Genomic DNA, 15,275 nt, shown 5'->3' on the forward strand with positions numbered 1-15,275 from the left:
CAAAACAGCAGTGTCAACATGACGCTGCACACCTAGGAAGGCTCTTCTCCAGAAAAGGCATATGAAACGCCTGGGCACAATGAAGTTATGGTGGTGACAGCAGTGTTAAACACCCGGCATGGAACCTGTAAAGTGAAGCTGGCCGTGAGTACTGCCCAACTCACATGAAGAGCTAACAGAAATGAGATCTGGATACCCACTAGCCCACACTAGCAACCTAGAAGACAGCCATAAATCAGATGCAGGAGAAGGAACAGCTTGAGAGATAAAAATAAAGATGAACAAAGTAAACAACCCCAGAGACAAGGATAATTTATAGAACTTCGAAAAATCTCCATTAAAATTCTCAGAAAACATTGAAGTAGCTATTATATCCACAAAAAGGAACCATTATAAAAAAATGAAAGACCAGAAAAAAGAGCTCTCAAAATTATGACTGCCAAATGATTTAATAGAAGGGTAGGGAAAAAATTAGGAACTTTATCTAGAACATTGTCTATTTGCACTGAAACAAAAGAAAAACAAAAACAAAAAAGGAAAAGGAAAAAAAAATAGTGGAAATAGATCAACCCAGGCAATCCAAAACATAGTCCCAGAAAGAAAGAAAAACAGAAAACTACTCAAGTAATAATAATTATCTAGAACTAAAGCACACAAATCTCTGGATTGATGCCAATTAGAATTCAGTTGGGGGTGGGGGGGAGCACCCACCAAGGACTCGGAGGATTCTAAGAGTTTCCAGAGAGAAAAAAGTTCAGATACAAATGGTCAAGTATCAAAATGACATCAGGCTTCTCACACTATGTAGCAATGCCTTCAAAATTTTGTGAAAGTTATTTTTATCTTTAAATCCTATCCTCAGCTAAAATATTCATTAATTCCGAAGTTAGAATAAGGATATTTTCAAAACATAAATTCCACCCTCCCCCAGAAGGAGCCACAGAAGCCGTCCTCCACACGGGGATAAGAGCATGCCTCTGCAGGCTGTGCACCCACCATCACAAGCAGCCACAGGAAGTCCAGGCTCTCAGACTAACAACCCAGATCTTCAGACTACTCAATGGAGGGAAGGAATAGCCCCAAAGCACTCACCTCTACCCAATGAAAGTCTAGAGTGAGGCCAGTACACTGCATCTAAGACTACGCCTTACCAGGTTGTCTATCTTCCATTAACAGGATTGACAAGACCACTTTCCAGACGTTCTGGCCCACATCAAAGAGTCAAGAGGTTACTTCTGATATTCTCCTCCCCTCCCCCCCATGTCTAATGTCTCATTGCCAACATCATTTCAATGGGACTAACTTCATGATGCCCTTCAATAAGCCCAGGACTCCTTACTCCTGACATTCGAAGATCCACAAGCACATTCCCCCTACCCAGGCCAACAAACCAACCCTGGATCAACAAAATCTTGCTATTTCTGAACCCTTCCTATGAACATCCCTTTTACCTCACCGCTTTAGGGAAAACCTGGATGTCCTGTGAAGATACTGCCTCCCTTAAACACTGGCAAATGAGGACTATCAGTCTCTCCCACAGCCTTGGAATCACTGGGCATGGAGATGGAATGTGTGTCTCCATCAGCATGTCCCCTCAGTACAACTTCCAGATCATCCTCAATAAAGCCTTCTAGCCTGGAGTCACCTATGACCCCTCATGGCATCTTCCTTAGTACCTCAACTCTATAATCCTTTGATGCAACCCAAGCCTCCAATCCACTCATATCACCACATCTCACACTCCCTCACCCTTCTGCTATCCTCTCCTCTTCCTTAACCTAAATCCCATGGCCAATCATAACACACCCTCAACTTCCTTATCCCTCACTACCTTCATCAGACTACAAGCCTAGTTAAACCCAACTCTCCCCTCATATCTTGCTAGCACCCCTACAGCTGAATGTGGTTGGAGAAAACATCACAATCACAGTAAATTCATGACCATGACCCTCGAGTGGGACTCCGGATGCTGTCGGACAATGGCACTATTTCCCTCTCTGTTCACTCTCCCACACTCCCATGACTGCTACATCTCTCTACTGCTCCTCTACCCTGAGTTGATGTCATGCCTCCTACCGCACTGAGAGACCCTAAGCACGGAAAAGACAACTTCCACAGATTCTCACCACCACATGTACCCACACATTCTGCCTTCCCACCGATTAATACAAAGGAGTTATCCACGGTCCTACCTCTCTAGTCACTCCTTCTACGACACATTAGATCCTGGCCTCTTATTTTTGTAAAGGTGTTGCTCTAGCAATTCTCTTCTTTCTACATAATCAGACTTTCCTGTTTCAGATCATGCCTATTACCACATAAACTTGCAGCAACCTATCCCTCCACAAAGGAAAAAAGAAAAACTTCTCTTGATCCACTATACTCAGCAAGTATCACAGCCCCATTTCTTGGTTGCCTTTTGCAGCAAACTCACCATCTCCAAAACTAACCTCCCATTCTCTCCTAAACTCACTCTCCTACACTACTGTGCCTCCTCCTACTTCCACCAAAACCACTTGTCAGGGTTACCAACGACCTAACCTACGCTAATTCCAATGGTCACTTCTTAGTCCTCATTTTATTTGACACAATTGGATCCCTCTCTGTTCTTTTACATATGTTCTTTATGTGGCTTCTGAGACACTGTTGTCTTCCTACCTCCAGCCACTAAACCTTAGTCTCCATGTCTATTTCTCCTCTCCCCAACTTTACACTGAAGTGTCCTGACATGAGGCCCTGGTGCTCTTCTATTCTCCACCTACCTTACCCCTTTGATAATCCAACCTCCTAAGGGGTCTTCCTGCTTCCAGACTTGCCTCCCAACAATCTATTCACTCCAGAGTGAACCTTTTAAAACGTAACCCTCTAATGGCTTCCACCTCTCTCAAAATCAGGCTCACCCCGTGGCAGTCTCCTTCCTGCTGTTTGAACATAGGTATGCTCCAACCTTAGTGCCTTTACACTCGTGCAGCCTCCACCTGAAATCCTCTTCCTCCTAATGTACATGGCTAACGGCCTCCTTCAAGTCTTCACTCAGATCTTATACCTCCTCAATGAGACCCACACTGACCATTCCCTTCAGCTTACCCATTTACCCTCCTCATCATGTTGGTTTTTTTTCTAGCACTTTTCCCTTCAAATATACTATAAAACTGATATATTTTTTTAAGATTTTATTTATTTTTTGACAGAGAGAGACACAGCAAGAAAGGGAATACAAGCAGGGGGAGTGGGAGAGAGAGAAGCAGGCTTCCCGCCGAGCAGGGAGCCCGATGTGGGGCTCGATCCCAGGACCCTGGGATCATGACCTGAGCTGAAGACAGACGCTTAATGACTGAGCCACCCAGGCATCCCTAAAGCTGGTATATTTTTAATGTCTTTTTGTTTTAATGTCTGTTCTGGTATTTCCCAAGTACTTAGAGAAGTACCTGGCACACAGTAGGCACGCGGTCAAAAATACACACGGAATGAATGAGTATTCAAAGAGTTAACATCTTTAATATATAGAAAGTGCTTATACCCAAATGTTACCAACAGGCAATTCACAACAAAAATATAAGTAATGAATAAACATTAAAGTATGTTCAATTCCATAAATACTCTATTATAAATTCAAACACAGAAAACTTTAAGAATGCCTGTAATACCACCATCAAGAGATAACTACCATTTACATTTTGGTTTATAGCCTTCCAGATTTTCTTCTATGCATTTATGCATGTGTACAAATTTTTTTACTTCTAAAATCAAGGATTAAAAATAATACCACCAAATGTTGGGGAGGGCTCAGAGAAGTAGGCATTCTCATGTACATCTTCTAGTGGAAGTGTAAAGTGGTACAAATCTTCTAAAGAGCAATGTGGTGCTTTGTAACAGTCTTTAAATATTAACTCAGCAATTTCAATCCTAGGAATTTATCTGAATATAATAATCTGCTAGGTGTGCAAACATATAAATAAAATTCAGTAAATTTATAATAGCAAAATTCCAATAATCTAAATGCCTAATGTAGTGCAGTCATTAACATGACACATATCTATATTAATTATAATTGAAAGATGAGCATAATATACTAATTTTTAAAAGTTATAAATAGTATGTACGGCTCAATCCCATATTTGTAAAAAAACTTAATATGTACATGTATAGGTGCATAGATAGCAGTCTGGAAGGGGCTCCTGGATGGTTCAGTCGGTTAAGTGTCTGCCTTCCCGCTCAGGTCATGATCTCAGGGTCCTGGGATCAAGGCCCATGTCAGTCTTGGCACTCAGCAGGGAGTCGGCTTGTCCCTCTGCCCCTCCCCCTGCTCCCTCTCTCAAATAAATAAATAAAATCTTTAAAAAAAAAAAAAAGCAGTCTGGAAGACTATAAATAGATAATCAATGACTATTCTTATTTTTTTTTAAGATATTATTTTTATGAGTAATTTTTAAGTAATCTCTACACCCACTGTGGGACTCAACCTTAAAACCCTGAGATCAAGGGTTGCATGCTCTACAGACTGAGCCAGCCAGGTGTCCCAATGACTATTCTCTAGTTAGTAAGACTACAGACTTATTAACTGCCTTATAATTTTTCTGTATTTTCTACTTTTTAAAATGAGCTCATGTTACTTCTGGAATGAGAAAAGGTATTCTGAAAGCACTAAAAATGGTTGTGATTAAAAACATAAAGAAAACTCTTTTAAAAAGATTCTTAGAATTATTCAGAGACACAGTCACTCTTTCATTTTCCACAAGACTGAGTGAGACCTGCTTTTAATATGGCAAAAACAAAATGAAGGTATGAACTTACTCATCATCCTGGAAGCTAAGCTGTAACTTCTCTCTTGGGTCAGCTTCACTCTGGCTACTGGGAGATGATTCAGATGGAACTGAAAACTTCCCTTCTACTAAATAAGATGCCTGGATATCAGAATACCTACATAAAAAAAATTTATTTTGTTAATAGTTAAATTATGCATATTTAAAATTCACCATGACATTAGAGCCACGTGACTATAAAACCAACTGCTAGCGGATAAAAACAAATGGGGCCCCCAGTGTTCAAAACCATTTTCATGTGCAAAGCACTGAAAACCTATGTATCAGGAATGAGGTGTGTATGTATTAAACAAAGAGTCACAGAAATCTTAAAGCTAAAAGTTTTTAGAGTTAACCCCCTCGTTCCAAAGGTAAAGATAATGCTTCTTACCAAATGTTCAGGTTGGGAGGACAGGAAAGTAGTTAGATATTTAAGTATGGGGAAACTTTACACATCATACAAGATAGATGAACTGTACACATCACATATGGAGATACAACTCAAATTACTAGCTGCCAGTAAGGCTGAACTAATACAAATCCAAAACACTATGAATAGAGAAAACAATTAGTAGACCAAAAAGTCACTGGTACTCAGTTCCAAATCCACCTACCCACTACTGATTAAGGCAATGGAATAGGGAAATGCGTAAATTTTTTATAACAATTATATATACATATGAATATATATAATACTCATATACACATATATCACATATTTATATATAACATACATATTATATTACATATATAAATAAACATAAAGCAAAAGCTCAAGCTTGGCTGAGAAATTTTTTAATATTTTATTTATTTATTTGAGAGAGAGCGAGCGAGCACGGACGTGTACCCACGCAAGTGTACAGGTGAGGGGTAGAGGGAGAGAATCCCCAAGCCAACTCCCTGCAGGGCGCGGAGCCCAACTCAGGGCTCAATCCCAGGATCTGAGATCATGACCTGAGCCGAAACCAGGAGTTGGGACGCTTAACCGACTGAGCCACCCAGGTGCCCCTTGGCTGAGAAATTTTTACAGAAGTATCAAGGTATTGCAGGCTTTCTAGACCTTACAAAAAAATCATGTGTTCTAACAGTTCTTACCTGTTGTCAGCACTGGATCTATTTCTAGCAAGTGTTGAAACAGCAACAGGCAAGCCAAGATTTGAAGAAAGAGTGACATTTTTCAAAATCTCACTATTACCAAGTAATGAATTGGTTAAAAAGCTTGGAAATGACTCTTCAGCTATTCCTCGGAAATCTTCCATCTCACTGCAACAATAAAAGTTTTTTTAAAAATCAAGTATTACTATAAAACCTTCTCAAGTGATTAAAAGTCTCATAAATCTTAGAAAACTGATAAATCTTAGGGAAAAATCATGTTCTTGGAACAGCACAAAGGGGATAAAATCAACAAGCATTTGGAGGTAAAGTAATTCTCAGAATACTTTGCTACTTCACAGCTGAGAATACAAATGTCAAATTTCCTTTTTATAATTAACATAATAACAAAATACAACACAGCTTAATTTACTCTTGGTTTACTATAGCAAAGACTATCAATTGCCACACTTATCTAGTAAAGAAGCAAAGACCCAACACTGAAGGAATATACAGATGATCTCAGATGTACTTAAAAGTCTACTGGTTAGGTGCTCATTCTAACATGGACTAGAAAAAAAAAAATTAACCCAGCAAAATCTAGCCCCTGATTTCAGAAATTATTCTTAAGGATGAGTAAATGTTAGTTTAAAAAGGAAGTCCATTGAAGGAAAATTTTAAGTTAAATCAAGTACAGCCGGCACATGGACAAGGCAAAAATGATGAAAGTGGTACACAGAGGACTAACTCTGGAAAACACTGGCACAGAATCTGTATTACTGAGAGATCTTCCCGCCCACATTGGCCACTGGTTCTACTTAACCCTGGTTACAGTACTTAGGAGATGTAATCTCAAAATTATTTCAGTGTTTATCATGTAAGGGTTATATGGAATTCAGTAAAAAAAAATTAAATCATGAAAGGCTCAATAAATGAGAAAGTACTGGCCCTGTGCCTTGAAAAATGAGTAGAACTTTTATAGGCCAAGTATGACATGAGGCGGCTCTTAAAGATGACAAATAAACATGAGCAAAGGAGAAAGAGAAGATTTACTGCATACCCATGACCTTAACTCATTCATCCCATTTTATGAAGAAACAAACTGAGACTAAATTAGCTAAATTTACCCAGGGTTGCACAATTAATAAAATTCAAACCCAGGTCTGACTCCAAAATCCGCTCTAAGTACTAAGTGTGTGGTGGCAATAGCCAAGTGCTTCAATGTATTTTGGCAATCGGTGTACAAAAAAACATGGTGAATGAAACCATGGAGTCTGATTCTAAAAGCCTTAAAAGGTGTATTAGGAAGTATGAACAGTATTCTGCAGTCCAGGGAAGGACTGATCTTGGCAGGGGAAGGGAGAGGGCTTAACACCTGACAGGATATTGAAAGAGCTACCACAACTGGTGAGATAGAGGACAGTGATGGACTATGCTGGGCCAATGACAAATACACTCAAGTATAGGTTTTAGGGGGAATGGGCTAACTTAATTACTCTATAAAGTTGAAAATGTTTAAGACCTTTAGAGAGCTATAAAACTTATTTGACTGTGAAGTATCCAGGCTCCTGTGGGAAGCTCACCTCTCTACCTGCACTTGATCCCACCCTTGTCACTAATGCAGTGACAACCACTCCAACAACCGCCCTCCTCCTAACCGTTGTCAAATCTTCTCTGGGCAGCCATTCCCACCAGCATGCTGTTAGTTCCTCATCTTTCAAAAAAGTCTTCCCCTATCTCATACCCTGTTGTCCCCCTGTAGCGGTACCGCTTCTATCTGCCCTCCCTTTACCACACACTCCTCCAAAAGGAATCACTACCGGCATGTGATTCCACTCCTGTCATCTCCTGGACCCATGCTAGGCTGGCTCTTGTCCCACCACCCCATCAAAACACTTGTCAATCACCACTGAGCTCCCTGTTGCCAAACCCCATAGCCCCACAGTCAATTTTCAGTCCCGTCTTCCTTGACCTAACAATATGGGAATTGTACTCCTTCCTCTAAGAAATCCTTTCTTCACTGGTTTCCAAGACACAGCTGTCTGGGTTCTCCAACCTCACCAGCTGCTTCTTTTCCTTCTCCTTGGCTGGTTCCTCCTTATCTCCTGGACCTCCATACTGTGAAGGCATCAGGGCTTGCTCCTGGATCCCTTCCACCTACCCACTCTCTCTGGGTGATTGCCCTCAGTTTCAGAGTTTTAAATACAATATGAAATTTATATCTCCAGCCTGGGCCTTTCCCCTGAACCTCAGATATGCAACTACCTACTAGACATTTCCACTTAGTTTATCTAACAGGCACCTAACCTGAATTTTGATTCCATCACCTTCCAACCCCCTCAAGAAAGCCTGCTTTTCAGTCTTCCCCACAGAGAAAATGACAACTCCATTCTCTAGCTGCTCAAACCAAAAACCTCAAGTGATTACTCACCACCACCCCCAACAAACACACACACACACACACACACACACATCTTAAAAGCAATCCCTAGGCAAATCCCAATGTCTTTATCTACCAATATAACCAGAACCTGTCATTTTCTCACTACTTCCACTGCTATCACCTTGGTCAAGCCACCACCACCTCCTGCCTGGATACTCACTACAAGATACTTTCAACTATCTCCACACCTCCACTCTTCCCCCCCTAGCCTATTCTCCACACATTGAAATTATCCCCGTTAAGTAAGTCAAATATTGTCACTCCTTAGCTCAAAACCCTCCACTGGTTTCCCATCTCATTCAGACTAAAAGTTAATACTTAAAATGGCCAACAAGGGGCTGAATAATCTGCTTTCACTCTCTACTACTCTTCTCCCTTGCTTGCTCCCTCCTCACTGTCCTAACCTCTCTGCGGTCCCCACAACTTGCCAGGGCTCCGGGCTCAGGGACTGGGCCCTGGCTCTAACCTCTGTCCAGTACACTGATGCCCCAGATAACCTCACATCCTACTCTTCCACTTTTTTCAGGATTTTGGTAAAAGTCCACTTACCTGGCTGGTCTCCCTCACCAACTTTCCTCATCAACTCCAATTTCCTTGCCCTTCTTTCTTTTTTCTGTGGTGCTGACCACCATCCAGCATGCTATATAATGCACCTATTTAACTGTTTTTTCTCCGTATTAGAATGTAAGTTCCATGAGGGCAGGGACTTGGCCTATTTTACCCCTGAATTTTTACCTAAAGCAGTGCCTTGCCCAGAGTAGATCCTCTATAAATTGGTTGAATAAATGAATGTCTTCAAACTATGTCAATACATAGCAAATTTAGCACCAACTATCATACAAGCACCCTTCTCTCAGATCATGTCCCAGCATTTTCCTTTCTTTTCTATTTTTATTTGCTTTTCTTGATTTCTATAAACATGTTCAAAACGATCCCATATTAGGATGGAGGAGGTAGGAAACCTGTTCCCATCCTTCATGTGCGCTTCCCGCCACCACCTTCTTACCTCCCCTTCACAGCCAAGTGTCTTAGAAGAATCCAAATCATAACTTCTATAGCTCACATGACATCTTCTTCCTCTATCTATTCCTTACATGGTAGGAATACCCAGGATTCTGATCTCAGATCTTCTGTCATGCAATGTACATCTTATACTCTTAGGTAGGGATCTCAAACTCAAATGCTTCTAGGCACTAATACTGTCAGACAACAGGACTGTAAGCTGAGATCAACTAGAAGTTACAGACCCCAAGGTGAACGCATTTCAATTCAGTAAGAAACACTGTTGACAAATGAAACAGATCTACTGATGGAGTCCATTCCCAAGGGCAAAACAGGTCTATATCCCAAACACACCCTAAATCATTCCACATCTATGTCTGCTACCACCACCCTACCGTACTGAAAAGCCTCCCAACCAGTCTCCATGCTTCTATTCTTGCCACCCTACAGTTAAATATCCACAGGGCAACCAAATGGACCATTAAATACAAACCAGGTACCACGCCCCTATTGAAAACTTCAGGGAGCCACCCCATCCTCCACCCCTGAGGCTCATGACTCACCATACACTGGTGTCTCTGTTCCTGTAACATCCAAGCCCCATCCCTACCTTGGGGGCCTAGAGTACTCGGCTACATCTCTGCACCAGCTGGCTCCTTCCTAGCATTCACCTTAGTTTAAATGTCATCTTTTAAGAGAGGTGATTCCTCATCATTAATCAAATGTAGCCCCACAGTCTCTCACAATTTTTTAAATTTCTTCCAGCACTTATCACTATTTTTGTATTTCTCTTCCCCCACTAAAAAGATTGCTCCCTGAGAGCACAGGCCTTGCCAATCTTTCCATCACTCTTACCTACCACCTATAATAATGCCTAACACATATTTATGAAATATTTATGAAATGAATGAATAACAACATCTTTGACTTTTTAACTTTTTTAAGGAAACATTAATGACTTTAATTTATTTCTCTCGCTCTCTTTTTTTTAAGTAGGCTCCATGCCCAGTGTGGAGCCCAATGTAGGGCTTGAACTCATGACCCTGAGATCAATATCTGAGCTGAGATCAAGAGGCAGACACTTAACCGACTGAGCCACCCCAGGGGCCCCACCATCTTTGACTTTAGAATATCAGTATCTTGGGGACATTTCAATCTTGTTCACCCATACAGTCCCAGTAATTGATATAGAGCTGGAAATACGAACTGAACAAAAAAACAAGTTGAAAGAAATAATCTCTACTCCCTCGCTATCTAGCTGACATATGGTGTCTACTCTATTTTCAAGTAATGCACTGAGTATTTTATATACACTTCTCTAATCCCTGCATCAAATCTGCAAGGTAGCTATTATCCCTACTATTGAAGAAACTGAGGCCAAGAGAGGGAATTATGAGAATTTTCCAGGCCACACAGCACAAGTGGGAGCAGAGGATTCAGAGCCAGGCAAGTCTGCCCCAGAGTAGTCTTTCCTTTGCACTAATGCCATCTTCCTCATTTTCCAATCACCTCAGCTCAGACCTCTATCCTGAGCTTTAGACTCCCATTTCCAAATGGTTCACCCCTAACACTCTCTCAAGTGGTGCAAAGTTAACAAATACAAAACCAAACTTATTATCTTTTCTCTACCCATTCTATTACCTTTAGTTTGACCTGTGTTATCCCTATTCTCTTGCTATACAAGCCAGACACTTGGCACCATTTCTCTTGTTCTCTCAATTATCAAATTCTAATGCCTCTAACTCCAAACAGATCTCTGGAACTGAGATTCACTTCTATATTCCCAACACCTTATCACTTTAATCTAAACCATTACATAAGTCTTCCAAGTAGCCTCCCCACATCCAATCACTAAGTTTATTCATTCATTTACAGACATGTAAACCACATTAAAATATATCCCAAATTCTTTAAAGATTTATCCCTATTTAGAGTCAAATCCAAGAAAATTCAGATATTAAGCAAATATCATTCATGCAACAATCATTACCAAGCGCAAACCATGAAACACACTCTACTTATCATTGGAAATGCAAAAATAAAGCAGCTCCCCTTCACGGAGCAGATGACCCTCATCAATTATAATCAATTATGACCCCTATCAATTATGACAGTGTTAAGTCCTGGGATGGAGCTTGGCTATGGGTGCAGTGGTAATACAAGCCAGTGGAAGATCCCTGGAGATGTAATCCAATACCTTATCTACCGTTTCCAAAAGGATTACACTTGTTTAAACCATCCATGGGCATACCACATTCCTAGGAAAAATTCCCTAAATATTGCATAGCCCACCCACCCCTCCTCCATCACCTAAAGTGAAGAGAATATAACATTTCCTTTTCTTTTACTGTGTCTGAACTAAGTAGCCATCTTTGGGATCTCTCTTGCTATTTCCTTAAAGCAGTAACCTCAAATTTTCACATTTGAACTTACTAGTATCTACCTGCTTTAATTATATTTCTGGATATATAAAATATCATTTACTGTAGTCATTATTTGGAAGCCTACACGTACACATTCAAAACCATATGCTGTCAAGCCTCCCTAACATTCATCATTTACTCTTGGTGTTCTAAGAAAAATCTGTAATTAGGTATGCATTTAATATATTACTTTTCAAAGCTTACCGTAAACTTTGATTACAAAACTGAAATTCGTTGAAAAAACTGATTTTGGAGCAGTAAAAACTCCAGTCGAATGACCTCAATATGGTAACAGCAAACGGAAATACTTTCATAAAAACATCTGTTCTCCAAACGACTGCTTCAAAAGGGACCTCATGTTTTACTAAACAAAGTCTGTAATTAAGAGAAATCAAAAGTGTAGTGATATTAAACATTGCCTTCATTCATGGTTTTCTGTGTGTTTTTTTTTCCCCCATAAAGAAATCATATGTAAGAAATATAAGAAAGGTACTGGGAGTAAATATGAACGCGGCCTAGCAGAAATCAAAACAAAAAGTGAATAACCGGGTGACACTAGCAGACCCCTCTATATTTAGTTAACAACGTTACTTCGCGGGTCATTTTTGGACAAAAAGGAGAAACAGAACCGCCTATCACAACACACATGAAGCAAACACCCGGTCAATAGCGCTTTGCAACAAGAAACTCCAAACCAAAGCGCAGAGTGCGCTGGTCCCTAGAAGTCACCAAGTGGAAGACGGTGGGGGGATACCAAGATGTGATCCCCAAAATCAAAACCTGTTTTTTTAAAAGTCAATCTCTCAGAAACGCCCAATTGAACTTACTGAGCGGAATTCCGCGTGACGGTCGGGCTGAGTACGAAGGGGCTGACGGACCAAGGCCGTCGGACCCTAGACAGCGCCCCGCAGCCCCCCGCCCGGAGCCTGCGCCCTGCGCCCGACCCCGGCCCAACCGCTACTGCCCAATCCGCCCGGCAGCCGAAAAGCCTGCCGAAAGCGGGTTCGCGTGCCCCCTGCCGAACCGCGGTCAAGACACAGGAATCCCCTCCTCACCAAGCCCGCGACTCCAGCTGCGGGAGCCGAGAATTCGTCAGAAAGATCCAGAGGAGGGGGCGTCCCGGTGGCTCTGCAAATGCGCGTGCGCAAGGCGCGCCCCCCACACCCGCGGCCACCGGACTGGCCGTACAGCGCGCCCCTGGGGTTTACGTCCGTTCGCGGCACGAGCAACAGGGCGGGGACTCGGAGCTGGCCTTGGATTGGACAGCGACAAGGGACGGGGCGGGCAGGAAGCCGATGATTGGGCAAGGACGGTTAGTGCCTGAATTTGAAGCGAGGAAGCCGCGCTCCGCAGGTCCGGAGGAGGAGCTCAGTATTGGGAAGGGTTGGGCGCACTGCGAAAGTCCTTCCCTCTAAAGCTGAACCGAAGGTAACGCAATGAAAGCCTTGGCCAACTGGAAAAAAAAAAACTGCTTACCGTATTCAGTCTGGAACCCCAAAACATCGTCACTCACCTTATACATTTCCGGTGAACAAGTCATCTGATACTACCCTGAGTTTAGTACTGTTTGTCACTTTGTCTTTACAAGAGCAGATGCAGATCTTTTCTACCACTGCTTGGCAGACGCTGAAATGTGTCATAATTTGCCTTATGTTATACACTGCAATAAAGCTTCAATTAGGAAATCATTTCTCAGGATCCAAGCTTCATGATAGTCCTCTACTCCTAATCGCCTCTTAGTGACGGAGTAAGGCTGGTCGGGGGTGGAAAAAGCTGAGACATAATTCATCCCTAATTACTCCCCACGTTTTCCTGTTCTCCTTAGGCCACAAATACCACCACTGACATCTGCTTAGCACAGTGCTTTAACTCCTTTACTGAAACCACAGGTAATTCAATTTCGTGCCTCTCACTTTCCTTTATCTCAAAACTTCTTCCATACAGTCTAAGAGTCCTCTTTTCCAAAGCTAACTTAATTCATGCAAGTTATTTAATGTTTAAGATGCAAAAGCACACTTGGGAATAGAGAAAATGAAAAAGTTGAGTTTAACAGTCCCTATTCCTAATTTTAGCCTGTTGGGGAATGACATGTTTATTTGATCACTTTACTTTTCTATGTCCTCTAAAATACTGCTCAACTATCATTCCTGGATACCTTCTCTACTGGTTCCTGCCTTTAGAAATGCTGCATCTTTCCACCCAAAACCAAAACCAATTCACCCTTCCTTGATTCTGTCACCTTAAGACCATTCTGTTTCTCCTACCCTTAACCACCTCCACTTTTACACCTTGTCGTCATTCATCCTATGATTATCTGGTTTGGTCCTGAGTATTATTTTAACACTTATTTTATCAGGACTAGCCTCCCATCAAACTCGGTTGATGTCTCTACAATTCTCTTGGCATTTTTTCTTGAAACCCTCCAGCTTTGGCATTTGCAAACTGTAATTACCCCTATTCTACCTTTGTCCACGCTCAATGAACAAAGGTAAGTGGAGAAAATCTCAAGGTTTTCTGAATGCCGAAAAATAAACCTACTAGCTTTAGAGCTAAAAGGATGCTATTTGAGTGTAATGAGCAATCCTGTTTCACAAAGTATCTTAACTACTCTGTCTAGACCATGAGCATACATTGGAGGTAAACTGCTGGAATGTATTCATTCACCCTATATCCTTATACCGACTCAATAAATGTCCTTCCTCCATAAAAATCAAGTGGCCAAAGCTCTCCCCACAACACCCAGCAACCACGTGGAACTCTAATGACAAGGATCCAAAGTATGTGCAAGCAGGAGAGCACAGACTGATGCCAGCCTGCCAAAATCTCAATCCTGGCTCTCACTTCCTAGCTGTGCAACCTTGGGCAAATAGCTTTAACCTGCCAATCTCCTCACATGTAAAATGGCGTACTTAGAGCACTTGCCTCAGAGGTTTGTTGTGAGGATTAGTTAATCCACATAAAGTATCTAGAAGAGCACTGACACACGGATGTACTCAACAAATATTAGCTGTTATCAAAACTTGTCAAATAAAAAGGAGGCACACAACTCCCAATGAATTTCAAATCTCCTTAGACATTGGGTAGATCCTTTTTTTTGTTTTCAAATTCAATTCAATTAATTAACATATAATGCATTATTAGTTTCGGAGGTAGAGTTCAGTGATTCATCAGTCTTATATAACACCCAGTGCTCATTACATCACGTGCCCTTCTTAATGTCCATCACCCAGGACACTGGGTAGATCTTGCAGAAGTCCCAGGGCTAGGGATGCCTCCCAGGGAATTAGAAGTGATGTCTATCCAGTTAAGAAAAGGCAATCATCTCCCACAGTTCTCCTTTTCCAACTGCTTTAAGTGGCAAACCTAAGCCACAGATACACAAAGCCGCACACAATGTGACCACAAAGTTTGATTCTAGATTAATCTCCTACCAGCTCCCCAAATGAACCTTCTTACATCAGACTAATGCTTATTACCTGTTGCCTAAACACACCCCTGTCCTCTTTTACCTCT

At 41.5% G+C, this 15,275-nt stretch overlaps 1 protein-coding gene across 8 annotated transcripts in view; it reads right to left on the bottom strand.

The window, feature by feature from the left end:
• CEP192 (centrosomal protein 192) overlaps nucleotides 1-14,922 on the bottom strand; it is a 145,104-nt gene extending 130,182 nt beyond the window's left edge. For 6 of the 8 annotated variants that reach the window (XM_032399205.1, XM_032399203.1, XM_032399202.1 and 3 more), the window contains exons 1-3: nucleotides 11,967-14,922; nucleotides 5,898-6,065; nucleotides 4,795-4,920 (exon numbers count right to left, since the gene is read on the bottom strand). In XM_032399205.1, coding sequence (XP_032255096.1) covers nucleotides 4,795-4,920; nucleotides 5,898-6,065; nucleotides 11,967-12,187 — 515 coding nt within the window. In that variant the 5' untranslated portion in view covers nucleotides 12,188-14,922. The remainder of the gene's footprint in view (nucleotides 1-4,794; nucleotides 4,921-5,897; nucleotides 6,066-11,966) is intronic. The other 2 variants (XM_032399204.1, XM_032399206.1) reach the window with 2 other exon arrangements.
• Nucleotides 14,923-15,275: the final 353 nt, after the last annotated feature.

Source organism: Phoca vitulina, unplaced genomic scaffold (genome assembly GCF_004348235.1).
Source record: "Phoca vitulina isolate PV1807 unplaced genomic scaffold, GSC_HSeal_1.0 scaffold139, whole genome shotgun sequence".
Lineage (NCBI taxonomy): Eukaryota > Metazoa > Chordata > Mammalia > Carnivora > Phocidae > Phoca > Phoca vitulina.